Source organism: Choloepus didactylus, chromosome 2 (assembly GCF_015220235.1).
Source record: "Choloepus didactylus isolate mChoDid1 chromosome 2, mChoDid1.pri, whole genome shotgun sequence".
In the NCBI taxonomy this organism is placed as follows: Eukaryota; Metazoa; Chordata; class Mammalia; order Pilosa; family Megalonychidae; genus Choloepus; species Choloepus didactylus.
The window spans coordinates 44,787,864-44,809,918 of NC_051308.1; the positions used below are offsets into that span (position 1 = coordinate 44,787,864).

Here is a 22,055-nt window from a genome sequence, read left to right on the forward strand (position 1 = left end):
GCCACTGAGCTCGGCTGCACCCTCAGTACTACTGTAGTCATCTAGCTTCCCACTTTCATTAATGAAGATTTCACACCTTCTCTGCCTTCCTCAAACCTCCCACTTCTCACTCTCTCTCCCTACTTACACATAATCATGACTACCCGCCTCTCTCCTTGCTTTCTGCACTCATCTTTGCCCTGTAATTCACCTGGAAAAGCAAAGTCATCAGTCAGTAATTTGCATCTCTTCCCACCACAGACAGACAAACCTCCCTGCATGTACACCATTCCTGTCAGTGACAAGAAAGAGGTTTATTTATTTGTTTGTTTGTTTTGTTTTGTTTTTTTGGTCTTAACATTAGGACCATCATTGCATGAAAATTTCCTTTGACCTCCATATTAATAAATCCAATAGGCATTTTCTCCCCTCACATTTTTATTTACTTCTCAATAACAGTCTATGCAACTGAAACTTCAAGTTTTTTGTTTTTTTTTTTTTTTTTTTTTTTAAATGTCACTTGCCCTGGTTTTCATGACAAGCCTTTCCTGGTTGTCCTTCCACCTTTTGGCTATTCCTTCCTAGTCAACTGTTTTGATTAATCCTTCACTAACCCAGTTCTTCAAGTCTGGACCCCAAATGTCCTCATTCCTCTCTTTCCTTCTCTCCCTTCCCCTCCTTTACCCTCTCTCTCTTCTCCTCTTCCCTCTTCAAAGTGAGTCCATATGCCCCAAGGCTTCAGTTACAAAAACTGACTCCCAAATTGTCAACCCCTACCCATGTCCTTGGCTTTGAAATCCAGCTTCCTCTTAGACATCTCCTTTTGGACTTCTCATAACCAGCTTAAATTTGACAAATCCCAAACAGAGCTTGCATCTTTCCCCTTAAATCTGCTCCTCCTTTAGTCTTCACTTGCTCAGTTTTATCTGCAGCACAGGGCCCTGTGACTTAGACACCCCAAAAAGTTGTCTACTGAATGAGTTCATCTAAAACTTCTCACAGTTTATTGTGGATATCACTCAGTCAGCATCCTTTGACATTCATGCTCTAATCAAAGCAAAATGCAATGATTCTTCATAATGCATACTGTCTAATTTTGCCATCTCCTTTACTTTTTTGCCTTTCTCCCACTATCCCACTTCAGGAACACAAAAGGAACCATGAGACACATTTATTCCCTAAATGAAAGTATAGTAAGATGAATTTTGACTTGCTAATTAAAAATACTACTATATTCAAGGAGTAGGGGCAAAACATAATCACCGCCATTCTCAAAAATGAATCAACAGCTTTTCAGAGTACATCCATAAACCTTGCTCACACGTTTGCTAATTGTTCCAGTCTTCTGTGGGTATTGGTCAGGAGGCCTGGCAAGAACAGAAATGTGGGGGTTGCAGGTTATAAACAGTTCTCTTTTTAGTCATGCATCTTAGCTTTTGCTAGATACTTTTTTTTTCCTTATGTGAAAAGTGAACAAATTTAAGATTTCTGTCCTTTCTGTTCTTTCACATTGCAGAAGTGACTGAAATCAGGACCAACACCACGAGAGAAAGGGTTCTCTTAACCTGCTTACTGGATCCATAGACTAGATAAATACAATAAGACTATGCATATCGGTTTTTTTAAATACTTTTTATGCTATTTTTTGGTATACACACTAGAAGAGAGAAATCATAGATCAGAGAAGGCAAACCCAAAGATAATTTTAAAATAGTGTTAGCAATTATATATGACTGTGATCACATATGTTCTCAGAAAGGGGCCTGGAAAGCATTAGCAACATGTTCAGCCCCTTCGGCTTGAATTGCATCTTCAGTGGAATAGCAGAGGTGAAGTGTAAATGTTTAATAACCATCCCTCTGGAGGGAAAAATATACTGATTTGAGGTGTTTGCCAATTTCCATGGTGTAAATACTCCCACTATGGTACCAGCATGACAGCACTGAATGCAGAGTTGGAAGAGATGTGCAGCTGTGCACCATTACATAATATCTCTACCATCCAGATATAATAGATGTAAATAACTCTGAGAGCACACATAATAGTAAAATAATTAAGAAGTAATGAATTTTGAGTACTTATTATCTTTGATCTTACTATAATTTATTTAAAATATAATTTAATTTTTATTAATGGCTATGCTTAACAACCAACCCACAACATTCATGGAGATTTAACAATCATTACAAACTGGCTCCAACACATCACTGGCAAGCACCTTTAAAGGGAATTAGTAAATTGTGCTCCTTTAAATAAAAATGGACTGATGATAACAAAGCAGCAGGAACTCTGAGTTCAGATCCTTGATCTCCTGCCAACTATTGACTTTAGGTAAGATATTTAACCTCTCTGAACCTCAGTTTCCTCATTTGAGAAGTAAGAGCTCATCCTTACAGGATTATTTTAAGGATCCCGTGAGGTAAAGTATGTCAAATGCTAAGGGGCATACTACCTCTTACCATTTTTTCAGTCTCCTTTGGAGACAGTACAAAACCTGTTATTCCTGGTTATTTTGGTTGTTTGCTCACTCTCACCCAAGAAGGTCTCCCTATCTTTCTATTTCATACAATGTATAAGCTTCCTCTTTACTTGTACTGTTATGAAATATGGGATTAGTGAAAAACTGTTGAATTAAGGTGACAGAGGGAAGCCACAGACAAATACAACAGTGTATTCCATTGTGATATTTGGCAAGATTAGAGTTGGGAAAACATAGGGATTTACAGAGGACGTGAAAGCTCTAGTTTTCATATTTGTGGAAAATTTTTCCTCTTGTTTTAGGAAAATGTTTTATTTCGAAACATAAGAATCAAATTTGTCTTCTAGCTTAATCCTATGATCACATAAAGCATGATTATTCTTTATTAATTTTCTAAGCTTTTATTTCCAGAGCTTACTCCAAGTCATTTCCAAAGCTCACACATTCCTTTTTCTTAAAAGCTGACACAGTGTATAGATGGATCTTAATGCTTTTACAAATGCATTGATTATTTTGGAGAAAATAAGATCTCATGAAATAAATGTCTTCTAAGTTGACTCATTGATATGGCATCCCTTTATTTGCTTCACAGAAATTATTCCTTTAAAAATGGGCCCCATTTACGGATGTTTTCTCTTTGTTTTAGTTAAGGAGCTGAAAAACAGAAAGACTGACTATAAAATGCACAGAAAGTTGCTTCTATATTTGATATAATATTTAGGAGACATGAGCTTGATTATATACTAATGTACTATGCTATTGATTGATTAGTCGGGGCAATGAATTATTACACTCCAATTGCTATTTGCAAGGCTTTTTAACTATCTTTGAAAACAAACTAATGGTTTAAGAAAAAGCTTTAAAAATAAATGGATGCCAAGAGGACATAATTCACCTTCTAAGCAGTTTGGTTTAGAGAAAAAAATATATTAACTTCATCTAGTCCTTGGGGCTTCACAGCAATAAATATTGATTTGATATGAAAAATAGCTATCTACTGTAGTTAATAGTGTTAAGGATACTTTACCTGCTAAAAGAGGGAAAATGCAACAAAATATGAGCTTCAGGGTTATGTCGGTGAGCAGACCATTGTATGTTAATGGTTTTATTTCATAAAACACCACTCTCCATTGATTTCTTTTTGGAAAGCAGGTGAAAAGTTGCTGAGAAAGCATTTCACACATGTTCCCTTCACTTTTGGTTTTCTTTTAACCTCCAATACCAGGTTTCTTCCCTCCCTCCCTCCCTTCCTTCCTTCCTTCTTTCCTTCCTTCCTTCCTTCCTTCCTTCCTTCCTTCCTGCCTGCCTGCCTGCCTGCCTGTGGGGAAAGTAAAGGGTTACAGTTATGCTAGATTGTTTTTTGTTTGGGGGGAGCTTTTTGCTTATATTTTAAAACAAAACAGCAACTGAAAAAGCACACACACAGAAACATACATCTTTCTCCCAGCAGTACCTCAGTTCCAAGCCCCTTTTTCTGTGGACAGCAACTTGTCTGTGGTGTGTGTCAGCTGGAGCGGCACTTTCCTCCTGCACGGCCCGCTGCAGGAGTACGTGTTAACGGACAGAGGACAGCGTGTGTACAGTGGTTTCGACACCACCCTCTGCATCCCAAGGACGTCGGACAGAAGTCAGTTGCTGATGCTCACTTCTTGATTTTTAGGGAACTATGTTCCCCAGATTTATGAGGCACTAAGTGTGACAGGTGACCAGCACCTTGGTTTAAGTGGTCACTTCTTGTGGAAAAGATACTGCTCAAGAACCACAAGGCTTTCTTCCCATTTGCTGCCTGATGCATTGCAGTCGTGGTACAGTCCTCGGGGAGAGCACTGCCTCGCCCTGACTGTCACGATGACGGATCAAGCAAGTTGTGTTCACAAGAAAAATAGCACCCAGAAGTGGTCCCTTAGCATCCACAAGTAACACACGTTTAGGGGCTTCAGAGATTTTCTTGACATACCGCAGCCTCCAAGCAGAGTCCTTTCAGACAATTGGCCATCTCCAACTATTAATAACCCCGAGTCAAGTGTTTCCCTAACCTTCCTCCATATCTGTCCCCGAAAGTCACAACCCTTTCTCCTCTAAAACAGAACCCCTTCTCCCTGTTTGGTTAGTTCTGTGTCCTTTTACTGCCTGTCACTTTTGTTTGTTTGTTTTAATGGAAATGAGAATTTTTACATGGTACAAAGTAATTTCTAGTGCTCAACCTGGACATGGGACCAAGAAATGTGTAGCCATTTTAAGCCATCTAGATTCACACAATGAATTAGATGGGTATTTTTTAGTTTAACTGAAAATACTATTTATTTTTGGCTAAAAGGTAGAGGTAGACAATGAGCTCCAGCATGGCAGTTATATTATTTGAAATTTAACCACAACATTTTCCACAACAATTCAGCTACACATTTTTATGGTCTCATTTCTTGGCCATGTGGCAGGTTGATACACTGGGAAGATTGGCCTGACAGCTGGGAGATCCACGTCCAACTCCCTGCTAGGCTTCTAAGCATCCGTGTGACCTAGCAAAAGTGGCTTCTGTCAGGTTCCTGGCTCTCAAGCGAGGAAATTAGATCATGTGATTTCCAAGATCCCCTTTCAGCATTCCTGTTCAGTGAGAAACTCTGTGTCACTCAGAGAAAGGTATACTTGTACCTTGTAAAGGAATGGGTTTAAACCATATGTTGAGCATGATATGCTATATGCATTAAACCCATATCTTCTGATAATTCTTTTCTTTGCTATATAAGCTATTTGCTTCTTTAACTCTGTTACTCATAATTATACTTTTATCACATTAATTACAGCTTTTTTCTTGATAATTTTTAAAATTAGAAATAAATTTGCATATTAACTAAAATCTCACAACTTGCCCAGGAATCTGATTTTCAGACTTTTTTTATGCTATGACACATTGTTCTTTTAAAAATATGCCCACAGTTTATAAGTGTTGTTAACCAACTCATTTACCAGTTTTTCCTATTGTCCAGCCTTCTTTTTCCAGGTCATCTGCACAACAGATGAAGGAAGTGTTAAGACCCCTCCGATCCAATACGATACCTCTACTGGACTTGGTAAGCAATCTAACTCACATTATATTTAGTGTAGCACTCATTATCCTAAGAAAACAAGCATATGTTCCTCTACACATATTTGTGCTAATATGTTAGCATAGCCTATGTGGAAAGAATTGTGTTAGATGTAAGAATTTATTTTTAAGTCCTCATGGAACTTACATTAGTTGAGGAGTTAGGGTATACTCTTAAAATGCCAAATCATTGAATTGTAGAGGTGGAGAAGATGAGTGAGATCTGACTAAACTGCTCTCCTAATCACAAATCCTGTCAAAAAACAGCTGTGTGACTTTGTGTACCACCACCACCACCCCCAACAAAAATAAAAATAAAAAAAGATTTATGGAGAAGTCAGAGGAAATAGAGATCAGGAAGAAATCACCCTAATTCCAATTTGTATTAATGATAAGATGATATCCTGGATCCTCTAAAATGGTGAATTTGGAGATCACTGTCTTTTGTCCTTCATAAAAGGGCATGATTGACTGTTAATACCAAGTAATTTAACTGAAGAGATGAAATTGTAATTTTTTCAAAAGCATCTTTTAAGCTGCGTTCTACTCATAATCTTGAAATCTAAGATATGTGGTACTTTGCAATTTGAAAGGGAAAGTTGGAGAAACGTCAAAACTTTTCCATTAGAACAGAATTGAGACTGATACCCTAGTTTAAATTCCAGTAATTAATATATATCAAATTTGTATGCAAACATAGTGGTTTAGAAAGATAAGAATGTCCAAACCTTCTGAAACATGAGTGAAGATACATATTGTTATCAAGGATAGCTTTGATTTGTAAAATTAGAAAAATAGGTCTTCCCAAACTACATGTCTGGACACCATGTGAAATTTCTTACAGCACTTAGCACGATTCCTCCCATCTACTCTGTCCTCACTTTACAGCTGTGGGATAGAACAGCCCTCATTTCGTATTCTTGTTGCCTCAGGTGGACAATTAGAGGTCTTGGGGCCACAGTAGCTTGCCCAGGAATGCTTTGCAAGCTTGTTGCCAAGTCTAGAACTTGAACATGGTTCTACTGACTCCTGGCTCTACATTTTTTCTATAGCATTGGTTCTCTAATTTAAGTGTACTTAAGAATCACCTCAGTATGCTTGTTTGCTACACAGTTTTCGAGGCCTCCAGTAGAGATTCAGATTCAGGGGGCCCCAGGAATCTGCTCTTTAAGCAGATTCTGCCACAGTGATTGTAATGATGGCCCAGGACCAGCTTCCAGCTTCCAGCTTCCAGCAGTGTCACATAAGTCAGATTGCTCCACCTTCAGAATCCCACCAGTCCATCTCCCTGGTCAATGGGAAAGGTGTGGTCCTCTGGCACCGGCTCTGGACTGGGCTTGTCTCTGGAACTGAACTGAGACCCAGCCACAGGAGTTCCAGACCCTGAGTCTGAACCTCCTGCTAGATGCACAAGTGGAATCCCTTAGAGTGAAAGGTATTTGCAAAGAAAAAAGGGAAGGGATAAAGCAACACCATCCAGATTTCAAGCTCTCCATAAAAGAGGAGAAATCTCCACTCAGTTCATGAATACAAATTGAGGTTTCCAGGGTGGAGGCTGGAGCTTATGGTTTGGAGCCTGGACTCTTGGGGCAAGGAGAGGGAATGCTGAGGACTGTGACATTAAGGTAAATTCTGAGATTTATCACTCAACTTTAATATGCATAGTCAGTTTTAATTTTTATTATGTAATTTTTGAAACATTCCTGTTCCCTTGCCTGAAGGCAGCCTCTAAGCAGGAAAGTCACACAGACTTCATTTCCCTCTGGCAGCTCTGAGAGCAATTTCCCTTTTGAGTCTTCCTTCAGGTAGACTACCCCATTTCCTCCATGCCCTCCTGAACAAGGGGCCCACTGGGCACGTCAGATCAGTTTCTGGAGTCATGGTCCTTTATTACACACAGAGGAAATTCAACTCTTTTAGCATATATCCAAACTTTCTATGTTTATAATCAACCAACAAACATTGGTTCCTAATTAGAGGAATTCTGACCTGTGAAGCTGGATCAGAGCTTTGACTCCAACCTCTCTTTCTAGAGATGGGGAAGCAGAGGCCCAGCGAGGCATCAGGATTTTTTATCCATAGAGCTGGCACAAACAGAGAGCTAAGGTTACCAGAGTAACCTCCTCTCATGGAGTTCAAACTTCCATTTTTAGTCACCTTCTCTCCCTCCTTTAAATTTTCTCACACCAATTCTTAGTTCTTGCCTGATAATCCTTCCCCTGAGAATGCAGGTGTGAAGAGTCAGGCTCACAAGGTCCTTTAGGTGCAGGAAAAGGGGAAGTTTGTCCAACAAGTGAGTAGGCATCTGCAACTGTGTCTGTTTGTCCTCCTGCCTCTTGGCTGTAGGCATGTGACTTAGAATAGCAGCTCTCTGGCTCACAGCTGCCCACCAGACTGTGGGGTGGCCACATAGGAACCACAGCTTTCCTGAGCTGGCCCCAGCAAGCAGCTGGGATGAGGATAGTCTCTGAGACCCTTCCCTACTCGATTTGCCCACCCGATGTATGATTGTGCTGTCTTACACTGTAATGCATGACCCGTGTAAGCCTCTCTTCTGCTTGTCCTGACTCATTTCAGCTCTCACAACGTCCACAAGACTTGATAACCCTGACCTTGCCCAGCCTTCATCCCAGTAATGCTCTTAGCATAGGGCTTGGCACAGGGTAAATGCCCATTAAATGTGAGTCACTTTTATTAACCTCATCAGCAGAAAATCACATCATCTGAACTGTCAACACATGAACAAAATCAAGGCTAAATGGTCCCATAGCTCAAGGATGTCTTTCAAGTGGAAGCTCTCCCAGTGGATGTGAGTGATGGTTTGCAGAACTTTTGTTATTTAGCAGAGAGGCCAGGGGACAAGAAATATAAAGGAGATATGTTAGGAAGCACAGGCTGTTAATATCACAATGGAAAACAGGGTCTGATGTCTCAAAATCCAGTTTGCACAAAACTCCCCAAGAACAGGGCTGCCACAAGCGAGGTGACCTGGATCTCTGCAGTGTTGTCCATGTCCACACATGTTGAGGGCTCTGCAGCAATATTAGTAAGGGTCCCAGCTCCTCCGGAAAGCCAACTGCACAAGAGATTTTCCTCCAGCTTAGAGGAGACCAGCCTCTGTGTACTTGGTAACCCCTTTTCAAAATTCCAGCCCCACCTTGTCTTCCCCAGGACTTGCCAAGGCAGCAGTGATTTCCAACCTAATTGGCAATACCAGGAGTGTCAGGGAGGTTTCCCGAGGGCTGTGAGCTTCTCTACAATCCATGGACCCATTGGGCCATGCCCCTACCTCAAGCACAAGTGCCAGCAAGAACCATTTGACAAACTGCTTTAAACTTCTTTCCAATTTACTATGAAATAACAGGGTGATAGATCACAGAACTGCCTGCTGAGGTCATGTTTCCCTTTTCTTTCCATGGGTTTTGCAGGCCTAGTGCTAACAACTCCTGGAGAAAAGAGGGGATCTGGGAGCAATAGCATGGCGTTCTACAGCGAGCTGTGGTTTGTGGCATTGATGGCAATGCTGGGCTTGATCTTCTTGGCCATTTTTCTCTTCCTGATACTACAAAGAAAAATCCACAAAGAACCATATATCAGAGAGAGACCTCCCCTGGTACCTCTTCAGAATAGGATGTCTCCATTGAGTGTCTATCCCCCGGGGGAAACCCATATGGTAAGTCCTAAAGAGCGTGGGGTGGGGTGAGGGTGGGGTGAGCATTTCCCTATCACTGGTCTAGAATATTTGTGTTCGTTTGTTTGAGGGGGAATTATTTCCATATCCATGGTGATAAGGTGTTAGATGACAGTTCTGTTTGATGAAATGTGGGGCAAGGGAGGATAACCTTAGAACCCTATTCTCAACTTTGGGCTGCACATTAAAATCACCTGGGAAGTCTTGGCCTCATCCCAGACATTTTGACTTTGTTGGTCTGGGATGGGGGCCTAGCATTGCTTGTCTGTTTTTTTAAATGCTCCAGGTAATTAGTCTGACCTCCTGTCTTGGAAATGTGTGGTCTGGAGCTCCAAGGAGCTATCTGCCTCAGTGGCCCAGAGTGCCAGAGCCAGGACCCAGCTTGAGCACCACTAGCACTTAAGCCCTTTCCCATCTCTGTTTTTTCATTTCCAAACCCTCAAATTATACATTCACCAGGGGTTTCAGTACACAAATCTTCTTCACCATCCCCTCTAATATCCATAGAGCAGAAATTCTCATCCTTGGTTGCACACTAGGGTGGTACAGGAGAATCACTGCACAGAGTGTTCTTTGAAGGGGTGAACGGTGACTGAATTCCAGCTGCACTCCACTCACCACATGGTGTACTCGGGTGTGGCGCTGTGTCTCCTGGGGAGGTCAGGCTGCCTTTTCTAATCCCCCCCAGGCACCAGTATGCTCTCCAAGTGGTGTGTGCAAAGGGTGCCTCTGCCTGAGGGGGGCACCTTTGTTCCAATATGCAGAAAGGTGCTATTTGAGCTAGTGGCCACCCTGTGCAGCATCAAAATTAAGCACAGAATCTTAAACAAACTGCTTGTTTCAACACTTAAAAAAAAAAAAAAAAAAGCAATTAGAGAACAGTAGCATTGTCAGTCTCCCGGATCTCTTAAATTTTCCAGGAAGGAGCAATGAACAATGGTGAAAACTCTGACAAAGTCGTATCATACCCAGTGCCAGAGGTGTTGGGGTGACACGAAGGGCAGTAATCCTTCTGAGGTTATGTTTTTATGGTTGGTGCAAGAAGCAGCAATGGGGCAATGACTTGGTGGTGGGGAGGCAAAGAAGACAATGGCCTACATGATCCAGTCCTTGGCTCTCTCTGCAACCGCGTCTCATACCACTCTCCTCCTTGCTCACAGCAGCCCCTGCCTCCTTTCCCCTTGAACTCAGCAAGCAAGCTCCGCCAGCAGGGCCATTGCCATTTCTGTTCTCCTGGTTGGCTCAAACTCTCACTTCATTCAGGTCGCTGCATAAATGTCACTTCGCTTTCTGTCTCAAGCAGAATTCCCTAGTCCGTTCACCCACTTTTTGTTTTCATGGCATTATCACTACCTGACACCATATCAGATTTGTTTGACCCCTTGAATGGAATGTAAGCTCCCCAAGGGCAGGAATTGTATCAGCATTTACAGTTGTACCCTGACACCCAGGACAGTGCCTGGCACGTAATAGGCATGCCACAAATATTTACTGAATGATATTGAATGAATGAATGCAGAGTGGTCAGTTCAAACCATGGGTGAATTGGTCCTTTTCAGTGTAAGCAGTGCATTCAGTTAGATAACCAATAAAAACAGGTGAGATAGCTGATTACAGCTTATACTCCTGACACAGGCTAAGCTGCCTCTGGGACAAAGACATCAGCTGGGGCAGACTGACACAAAATAATTGCAAACACCCTCTCCTGTACACCCCTAACTATCAAGGCAAAGCAGAGTGGCACCCACTGACTCACTTTGGCTAAGTGGTCAAGACTGTGTCAAGTGTGAGGAGGGTTATGGGGGAAGAAATGGCAGGGACTGGCTGGCTGCCAGGAATTCTAAGCCCAGAGGACTGGTCCGTCTTCAGAGTGATGGTGCTGATTTCAGGCCGGGCGGAGAGAAGTGAAATCTCGGGGGCACCAATGTGCAGAGTAGTGGTCCTAATCTAATTCTGCCCAGTTGATAAAAGGTACTTGCAAGCATTGTTCTGTTGCTTTTAAAAATAAAACAAAACATTTTTCTAACTTAACTGTTCTTACAAAACTTGAGAATCCAGGAGCAAATTAGTGAGTGTTATTCAAACTAAAGAGTATAATTTATATTGGTAGAGCAAAATGAAGCGTCATCATTGGTGTTCATGAACTCCTCATCTACTCAGAATCAAGGGCGAAGAATCTGAACAGGAACAAGCAGGATTCATCTCCTCAATTTCTCCGATTGAATTTCTTTTCTCTTTGGTTGATCAATGCGACCTATCCCTGCAACTCTCACACACACACTCCTCTGCCCTCACCTGAGAAGCTCTGGTTTCTGTGTTGCTGTAACCCTTTCCCTTTGAGAGCCTCATCCAAACAGGCAAAATGATTTTAGGTTCAACAGGGAGAAAACAGGGCAGTGTTGCCAGGGAAACAGAGAGCCTTTCGTATTTTATTAACATTTTGAAGGTCATACAGCATCCAGTACAGCTAAGTTTAAGTACAGATTTTACTTGTAGCTTAATTACTGGTTTAAAGATCCTCTCGTTGTCTGCAATACTAAACAAATAATGCAAGTGAAACTCACCTTAGACACTAAGCAAGTAGTTTCCACTTACCATGTGGTTTGAATTGCAAAACCCATCAAACATATATGTATATATACACACACATATTCATGCATATATACACACATATACATATATCTGAAGTATTTTGCAATTTAAAATCATATGGTGGGTGGAAACTAAACATCTCAGGGTAGTATTAATGTATGGATATGATTATGACTGTAGTTGGAGAAATACAAAGAAATCATTTAAAACACTGTTCCAAACACTGACTCATGCTCTATTTGTTCTCAGTTTGACTCTGTGGCTGATATATCTGATGTGTCAAGCAACGTCACTCTAAAAAGTTATACCATGCACTTTGAGGTACCTTTGTGTGCTGCATGCATGCATGATCCTTTGCATGGTGTGTGGACGACACAGTGAAAACCTGGAACGTTTCTTTGGACCAGCTAAATCGGAACCTTCACATATTTAGAGCACCTAGATTTTCTCTTAAGACACAGTCCAGATCCTAATTATGGAGCAACTGTCTCTTTTTGATGTAGATCTCAGATCTATGTTGGAGGCTGGAATCCTATAAGAAGGGGACCAATATGGAATGAGAAAAAAAGGAAAGGAAGAGTCCATTTTCCTACAGAAGACAAAAAATTGTAAAGTGAAATACAAACTTAGTGGGCAAACTTGAGGGAGCATTTGTTAACCTTGACTGCTTAGGGAAAAGGGTGCGCTAAAGAAGGCTCTGTGCTGACATGCATGAAATGATTATCCTGTTAATCCACCTTCCATCTGCCTTGCCCCACCGCTTTGCAATGCAGCAGGCCCTTGATCAAAGGGAACAATCGTGGGCTCACTAGGTGCTAAGAACTCTGGTCATCTAACATGACCATTAGCTAAGAACAATGGTCATCTAACGTAACCATTAGCTATTTATCTCATTTTTTACCAAGAAACCAAGGACCACAGTGTACAAGGTGAGCTCAGTTGCTAAATTCTGTGGGAGGGTCTGGAAACTATGTTCCTTCATTGACAATGTGTGAAACACCATTTCGGTTATATTTTAAGCCCATTTTCTTTACATGTTAATTAGCAACAGCAACTTTCTTTTCAGGGATTAGCTGACACCAAAATTCCCCCGTCTGGAACACCTGTGAGCGTTCGGAGCAACCGGAGTATGTCTGTACTGCGAATCCCAAGTCAAAGCCAAATCAGCCAAACTTATTCCCAAGGATCTCTCCACTGCAGCATCAGTCAGCTCATGGATATTCAAGACAAGAAAGTCTTAACTGATGACTCACTGTGGGAAACCATAATGGGCCATGCTAGTGGATTGGTGAGTTGATTTCCTCATCCAGAGCAATTGTTAAACATCACAGGAGAATATTGGGAAAGAGATGGTGTGAAACTTTCTGTACCTCACTGAATGCTGCCCATACCTTTCAGCCCTTACCCAATTATTTTGTACCCAATTGTTCACTAATGTGCGTTGCCTTAATTGTTTGATACTGAGCAGGTTAACAATTTTTATCTTGTTCTGGCACACAATAGATGCTCAAAAATAAATATATGAATAAATGAATAAACAAACAGGCTACACTCATTAACTCAGGGTGAAAGGTAAATGTAACACTGGAACTGTCCTAAAAGAAGGCATGAAGTACAAGTACCTGTTTTACTTAAAAAAAAAAAAAGAAAGAAAGAAAAAAAAAGGCACATCACCATTTTCCTTCTAGTTTATTGTTACAGAACATTCTTTTCTCTCAATAGACTTGGGAAATGGTTCTTTCTCAAGAAACTCATAGAAAATTATGATAAACAAGGGTGTTACTGTTTGTAAGCTTCATCTTTCAAAATTTTAATCCAGTGGGTACAAATAATTGGCTCTGAAAGTTAACCTCACTCTAGCATTTAAGAGCCCTTAGGTGGCTGGGCTGCCTAAAATCCTGGAGTTTTTAACCGACCACCACACCTCTTCACTGTGCCGCTACCTAGACGTCTGCTGGAGTAACATACCTTTGAGATAGTTAGATAATAAACAACTATCAACTAAGAACTTACCTCCTCTATTTACTGCTCTGAGGAGTAATTAGCCACTTCCATTTCTTTCAATCATCCAACTTCTGCTTTGGGCATTTTCACTCATCTTTTCCAAGTCCTCACTTTTCCTTCATAAAAGGTTAACTTCCAAAAAGTCATTCTTCCCTAATGGCAAGTAATAAAGCAAGTTCCCTGGCTTCAGGTTCCATATCACCACTAAAAACCGAAATGTACAGTCGTTCTTGCTTGTTCAGAATAATTTTGTGTGTGTATACTACACACTTTTAAATCATGAACCTGCTTGAAGTTGTTACGACTATTGAGTTCCATGCATTCCATTTCAGATCTAATGTTTCTATTTGGCAGGAATAATTGTATTAGGTTGAAACATAAGGAAATGTTAATTGATCATTTTAACAATGCAACATAGCAATTTCATATGGTTCAACATAATACATTACGGACTTACTTGCATTATTTCACTTAGTTTTCACAAAATCTAGGGGGTAGTTACTATTACCATTCCCATTTGTAGAGAAGGAACTGAGCTGTAGAGAAGTTAATTACTTACCCAGGATACACAGCTAATACATCATTTTTTTTTTCATGGTGTTGGGATTTTAAAAAAATATCACTTGACTACAGAGATCTCATTCTTAACTATTATACTATATGGACACTTTTGCTTGCTTTTTACAGTACTAGTTAGGAATGGGGAGGGTGCAGAGGGATTCAACAGAAGCTTTTGAAGCTACTAATACTTGTCAAGTTACCTCTTCATTATAATCAACCCTACTAACCCTAAACAATAAATACAGTAACACAGTGGGACAGAATAGAGCAAACTAGCTTGCATTCTGGCTTTTCTGCCTACTCTTTGAACTAAATCTTAATTATATAGACATAGATCTATCTACCATCTATTTATCATCGCCCCAATTTAAAGATGAGAACATTGAGGCATCAAAAAATTAAGATCTGGCACAATGTAACGCTCAAATCACATTCAATTTTGATTGATTAGTCTATACAGTTCATGTATGCATGTGATGTGTTCCATTCAATAAGGCCAACTTAAGGCAAGGACTGTATCTTAAAACACACCTTACAATGTTGAACATAGGATAATAGCCTTTAATAAGTACTTACTGATTACTCTTCAAATTAAATTGACAGAATTACTAACTAATAGCAAACACTATTGATAGCAAACAACCTAATCAGTGTTGAATGGCTTATTTTTCAGTATGTGGATGAAGAAGACCTGATAAATGCCATCAAGGGTTTCAGTTCAGTGACCAAGGAACACACCACATTCACCGACACCAACCTGTAGAGGATGGAAAACTGCAAGACAAAGCTGGAATGTAGGCCCTGCACCCCAGTCCCACTTGGTTATTACTGATATTTCATAAATGCTGAAAAGCCATTGTTTGTTATTCTGTAATCCTTTAAAGAGATGAGATTGTTTTTTAATTTCGTCCTCTGTAATAGAGGTCTAAGAAATGTTAATTTTTTTTTCTGGATGTCTGAAATAAAGGGGTTAATATTCATACAAATGAATGTTTCACTCTGCTTATTTTGTGGAAGACAAAGAAGCATGTAATTTTCACTTGGTTGTTTGGCAGTGATGCTGCTGGTAAAATTACTAATCAATGGCAATTTCAAGATGGCCCAAAGTCGTTGAAAAAAATATATACATACAGTTTACTCTCTGTACTACATCTCTTCATTTCAGACAACTATCCACTCTTTATTTTAGCCTTCGAATCACTAAGAACAGATGATATGCAACAGTACCAATCTCCATGATTCAAAATTTGTCATCTGCTCTTAGATTATAAAGTCATTGGTGAAAGTCCTACAGCAATGAACGCATTTTTCTTCAAATCGTCAACATAAGGTTAAAGATATTTAAATCAGCTCTTCATGGAACTAGTTCCATGAAGGAACTGTGAATGAACGTTTTTCTTCATTCATAAAGGTCCTATTGACTTCCGGAAGTTATTGACTCTGTGTCATTAACAACTGTCCAACAATCTTTTTTGTGACTCTACATTCAGAGGCATGTGGATTTTCTCAAAGCTGAATTGGCAAAAACTTATGAAGAGACAACCTTACTTATTCTTCTCGAAAACTGTGAATTACCCCATAGTCCAAGAATCAAAGATTGTGGACCTCTGTGGTTTTGAGACTTGGATATCCAAATCTTTGAAAGAGCAGCTCCTAAAATTAGCCAACTCTTGGACAAACCTTGCCAACCATAAGTGTCAAAAGCAGAGACCAGTATTAAATGGAAGTTCTGCTCCCTTGTTAGAACTGCTATGTGCAAACAAATCTGAAATTGTGTAGATTTGGCAGTGGGTGTACAAGTTACAAGAAACATACTTTTTCTCGCCAAAAGTTTTATACTTTCTGAAATGAGAAATGGGACTGGCTAATTTAGTTCACTGCCTTCTATTCCAACTTACTGAATCTTAGTCAATTAGTTATTTTGAGCTGGCACAAATGAGGTCAAGGCTGAGTTCCTGCCTCACATGAGCTATTTAAAGCATATGAGGAAGGAGTGCTCTTTTCCAATCATGAACTCACATCCTTATCCTTGGACTACTCTTCTGTGAATATGATTTGCTAGTCACAGGTAGATTCAGGAGATTGAGCTCATTCTCTTTGGAAAATTTACTAGGTAAGTTTCATCACTGTGTTTAAACACAGTATATAATTTTAAAAGAGCAGAAAAGAACAAAACAACTGCAGGGGATTTCACCTTAGGTCATTCTCCACTTTAATCTAGAGTTAAGCATTTAGTTAGACAGTTATTACATGAATTCAGTTCGCTTTATCTTTTATAATTTGACCCCAGAGTTGAGTGAACAGAAGCCCGATATGACTTGTGCCCAAAACACTGGGCAGAACTTTCTAACCTTACTTACATTTATTTCAGAGAAGAATCCCACGACTTTATTTTGCTACCTTAACTGGTATTGAGTGCCAAGCTGTCACTACACAAACTATGTAGACATACCCCTAGAGATTCTAATTCAATTAGCCTGGGGTGGAGCTTGGCATCAGTACTTTTGAAACTCCCAAGTGTTTCCTAATGTTAAGAACCAGTGATGTAAAGAAACCTGGAAGAAATCATGTACAGGGAAATATACTGTACACAGGGACTATATTCCTTGGCCCACCACTTCTCCCTTACAGAGTAAACAATGGGCAGTTCTCTCTGCACCCCTTTAAGTCTGTTCTAAAACTTCTGACTCATGTCTTATCACTTGTACAGACCACATTCTCAGTTTAATAACTACCAAGTTTTATTATTCCTAATATTGTTTGATAAGAGTGCATGGTTATGTTTTGTAAGTGCTACTAGGAATTGTGTTTATGATGATATAGTTGGCATATCCTCTAAATGGAAAACCTAAACGTGAATCGGTTATGGTATCTTATACTGATTTAAAACTCATGTTGCATCAATACTGAAATAATTTAACCTGAATGACCTGTAAGTAAAACATGGGTCAGGTGGAATAATTCAGTAATAAGAAACTTAATTATATCACATATGAATAGTTTATTTCCATTGCAAATATATCATGTGAATTAAAGATGGTTTGCTTAATATTTAAATATGAACCAAGTTTGATTTAATATTTATGGAAAGATACTCTAACAGCTCTGAACTTTATAATTTACACATAAATAATAGAAATAAAAGTGAGCTCATTTAAGAAAATAGGATGTTCTGGATAATTTCTCAACCTTCAGCATAGATTAGAATTGGCTATTGTACCTTTTAAAAAATACATGAGTATGAGTCCCATCCCCCAGAGATTCAAATTTAGCAGGTCTGGACATCTTTAAGTATATAACCTCAGATGATTCTGATACACAGGCCTGACTGAAAAAGCCAGGAACAAGACCATATGTTCCTGAAACAAGTAAATTTGGGTTCAAAAGTTAGCCCAGTAACTGAGCCTTGTGGCTAAGTTATTATTTTTTCCAGGTCTCAGTGATTTCATTAGTGAAATGAGGATAACAATACCTAACTTATTGGTGTGATAATGTTTATGAGTTTTATTCTGAAATAAATAAAAAATTATTTGAAAAATTCATCATGAGAATTATAGTTCCATTCTTGTTTTCCATCAATCATCCAAGATTCAATTCTTGTTCTTCCAGTTACAACAATCCCAATGAGGTAGGTACAATGAAAAAATCTTAGGTGAAGTGGGATTATCTACTCAAGCTTACAAAGTTAAATGCCAGAATAGAGTCAATTCTCTGCTCTAATACCAGGTTTCAAACTTGTAAGTGAAAGAAATAAATAATACCTGTTGTATAACATAATCCAAGCAGAGTGAGTTTTGTCTTTTCATGGGATATTACATAATAGTCTTTTTCTTTTTCAGTGGTCTTTTACTCTTGAAAAAGGCTGGCTGAATACCCCCCCCCCCTTTCTTACTTGTCCACCCAACTTTCACATAACTGTGATAATAAGGAAAACGAGTACAAGAGATAATTACAGTTAATTAGTTAGTAATTTCTAAATTATGCTTTAAAAACAAATATGTACTTTAAACATGGTAACTTTCTCAAACAACTGAAAACATGTTTCCTTAATCATTTTTATTTGACTTAATTGATAAATAAACACCAGAGAACTGTTGTGAAACCACTACCAATAGACTATACTTTAAAGAATTTATTTCAACTTCACTCACTTATTTTATTTCTTGGAATGGGAATATGCACATTATTCACCAAAGAATGCTTAATGCTTTAATTCTATAATTACTCTATTTGTAGAAACTTAAAAATCATTCCAATTTAATGAAAAAATGTACAAAAAGTATCTTTCTTTTGACCTTAAAATTCAAAATATACTCAAAATAACATTTTTACAGTAGATGAACCTTCAACCAAAAATTCAGAACCTCAATCTCATAAGCTTAACAAACTGCCACATTCTAAGTTTAATTATCTTATTATTAACACTGGAAAATAAAAATATGGTGGCTCCTAAAACAAGGCAGACTAGCAACTTGTACAGCTTTCCCTTCTGGGCACTAAAAGCTTTGCCCTTGATTATTATTTTTAGTTTCTCAGTCCAAACAGAGAAAATTGCTCCAACTTAAAAGAAAGTTTATATAGACTTTTGGCATTTAATATTAAGGATGCTTGCTGAGATTTGAGAACTCCAACAATGAGAATCAGAAAATGACCCACAATTTAAAACAATTTTATCCTAAGGACTTATTACACAGTGGAATCTGGCATTCAGTATCAATAGTGTCTCTGATTATGTGATCTTTTTTTTTCACAAACACAGCACCTCATTCAAATATCTGGTAAACACTTTGCACATACAGTAAGGCCTGGAAGACCAAGTTCCAAAGAGAATTATGTGATTCACATGAGATAACACTGAAAGAGAAGTCCCAGGCATAATTAGGATTACAGACCCAGGCTATTGATTCCCACTCTCTAAGGGGATGCTCTTTTTGTGGGCACCATCCTCTTAAAAGGTGACACTTTGTTCCCAAAGCAAACAAACAGCAGCTTTGAGAAACAGACCCCAGTTTTACAAATGATTCTGTTATAATGTACTGAAAACTAAAAAAAATTTCCAAAAACATCAAGAGAGGGTTATTTTATCTCCTTTCCTCCAGGTGATTCTGTTAAAAAATTATTAAATGACATCCAATTTTAAACTGTAAAGTTTGGTACAAAAACCAATGTCCGAAATCCAGTCAAGTTTAATTTTTCATCTAAATTTAACAAACAGCTCCTTATTTTGGTGAGTTTTCACAAGCTGTACTCTTGACCTGAATAATCACTTTTTTTATGCCGAGGTGATGGTGTGGTTTTTGTAGGTGATGGGGATGCAGTACCAGGTGAGTCAGTCCCTCCATCAGAAGTACTAGGTGATGATGCCAGATAGGGAACTTTCTTTCTTACAAGGAATCCTCCCCCTTCGAATCCTCCTTTCTTCCTTAAATCAACTTTATTTTCATTTTCATCTTCTGATGACCTTTTCTTGGATTCTGAAAAACCTTCAACTATTTTATGAGCTTCCAATCCACTATCTGATTCTCTCAAACTTTTTATTTCTGCTCCAGGAGACTTTCTCTCAGACACATTACATTCCCCTGTTGCCTGCTTTACTTCAGTTTGTATTGGACCCAAGTTAGCATTTTCAGGAACAGCTCTTTCTAGATTTCTGTTCAAATTAACAGTCTGAAAGTCCCCATAACTGTGAAAACTCTCAGTTCTCCTTGCCCTTGCTAACAAAGGACTCTCTCTGTAAGGCCTCACGGAACCATAAGTAGCTGCTTCGTGGATAGTTTCATGGTGTTGAAGCTGAAGGCTGAAATATACATATTTTAAAATTATAGTTCAGTTTGCTTTCTAGGATTTTTCAGGGGCATATCTTATCAATGAAACTACCAATGCAAACAAATTATTAACCAGATTTCTATATAAAAAATATTAATTACTTGATAATATATATATGTGACACATTTATTAACCTACCAATGAAAATAATAGCACACACACATATATATATATTCACAGACAATGTGGATTTCTGAGTAGCTTTTGAAAAGCTGAGGAAAAAAAAATCTTTGAAACCATTGTGGAGTCAATATGATTCAGTCTTTGGTCCTTGGTTCTTCAGATTTCAGAAGTTTATCAAACAGTAACTAAAGACATACTATGTCATTTTATTAAAAGTACATAATGCCTAATCGTAAAATTAGGCAAGATAATGTAATCATTTTAATTAATATTTTCCTGAGACAATAGGAGTAAAAGCTCCATATACTACCCAAGGTGACGTGATTTTTCTAATTTCCTTTGAATGAATTCTTGATCACAGACATCTAAATTGACAGCATTCACAAAATAGGTTAAAAGATGAAAAATATATTTTTCTACTAAAAGAATGACAGAGATCCATGTAGATGAGAAATTGAGCAAAAATTTAAAAAATTGATTATCAAGCACCAAGTATGAATTAAAAATGTACTTTGGAAAATATGGCTTTCAAGAGCAAATATGCAATTGCAATATTTAAGCCAACTTTTCCAAAAACAATCAATTCAATTTGTGATAATACAACACTCTTGAACCTACCTAGAATTTGATTCCCGCAGACGGCTATGCTGAACCACAGAAGTTGCTGGACTGATGTTAGGAGTAGCACAGCGAGATGTGCTCAAATCACACTGATCCAATAATTTGAGTAGCTCTTCTTCAGTTGGACCACCTATATCTTAGGAAAACAAAACCCATTCTAATCATTTATATCAAAAGCTAAAACTAGGACAAACATCTTTCCATATGGCAACTTACCTTTCTCCTCACTTTTGTTAACCATATCCATAGCAGTGGTCAGATCCCACATTTGAATGCTGCCATTTGTATGGCCTGTGAACAAGTAGCGCCTTGGCCTCGAGCCCATCCTACTAGAACCTTCACATTCTCGCACAGTAAATGACGATATTGTGGTACAGTCAACAGCTTGGATCTCACATATTCTGGAAAAGACATTGTGTAGTTTTTAACCTGGGATACAAATAGCATTTTATAATTCAGATTTTTTATTTGCAACATTACAGTTGAATACTGCACATATCTAAAACGGATTTAAAGGGGTAACAGCAAGTAAACAGGAATAAAAGTCAAGTCTTGTTTCTTGAGTCTAGAGAAAAGGCAAAATACAAAAAATAATGTATTAAAAATGTTTTTTTAAAGTTAGAAGTTTTTATTGTGTTTTAATATGCATATAATTGAGCAATCTAACAAATACAGTTACAGTGGCTAAGAGATTTCAAATAGAGTTGAGAGGCTATCCTGGAGGTTACTCTTATGCAAGTTCCAGATAGATATCCCAAATAGCCACAGTATGCCAAGCTCTAACCAACAGTAGTCCCAAAATACCGAGGTCCCTATCTGAGACTCTTTAAAAGTTTCACTCACTAAGTATATTTTTCAGAAACTTAAATTCACCAGAGTGTTCCTATGCCAGTCAAGTCTTAAAACCAGAGGCAACAGCCTCTTTAAGAACAACAACCTGATGTAGCCCCCTTCCCCATAATTGACACCCCTTTTCAATATGAACAAGTTAGGGTGGTCACTGCCTAGATACCCCTGAAGATTGAGAAAGTGATTCAATGAGAGGAAGGGGTAGCAAACAGACAAGACAGGATTTAACAAAGGAGTATGAATACTGA

General features: G+C 38.7%; 2 protein-coding genes across 5 annotated transcripts in view; one reads left to right on the plus strand and one right to left on the minus strand.

Annotated features, from left to right (window-relative positions):
• USH2A (usherin) overlaps nt 1-15,271 on the plus strand; it is an 891,077-nt gene extending 875,806 nt beyond the window's left edge. The window contains 5 exon segments of the mRNA XM_037823757.1: nt 3,909-4,085; nt 5,443-5,526; nt 8,969-9,213; nt 12,890-13,111; nt 15,062-15,271. Of these exon segments, the coding sequence (XP_037679685.1) occupies nt 3,909-4,085; nt 5,443-5,526; nt 8,969-9,213; nt 12,890-13,111; nt 15,062-15,151 (818 nt within the window). The 3' untranslated portion in view covers nt 15,152-15,271.
• KCTD3 (potassium channel tetramerization domain containing 3) overlaps nt 13,603-22,055 on the minus strand; it is a 64,259-nt gene continuing 55,806 nt past the window's right edge. For 2 of the 4 annotated variants that reach the window (XM_037823769.1, XM_037823782.1), the window contains 3 exons: nt 21,175-21,359; nt 20,956-21,088; nt 13,603-20,185 (listed from right to left, as the gene is read on the minus strand). In XM_037823769.1, the coding sequence (XP_037679697.1) occupies nt 19,624-20,185; nt 20,956-21,088; nt 21,175-21,359 (880 nt within the window). In that variant the 3' untranslated portion in view covers nt 13,603-19,623. Of the gene's footprint in view, nt 20,186-20,955; nt 21,095-21,174; nt 21,360-22,055 lie in introns of all 4 variants that reach the window. The other 2 variants (XM_037823761.1, XM_037823777.1) reach the window with 2 other exon arrangements.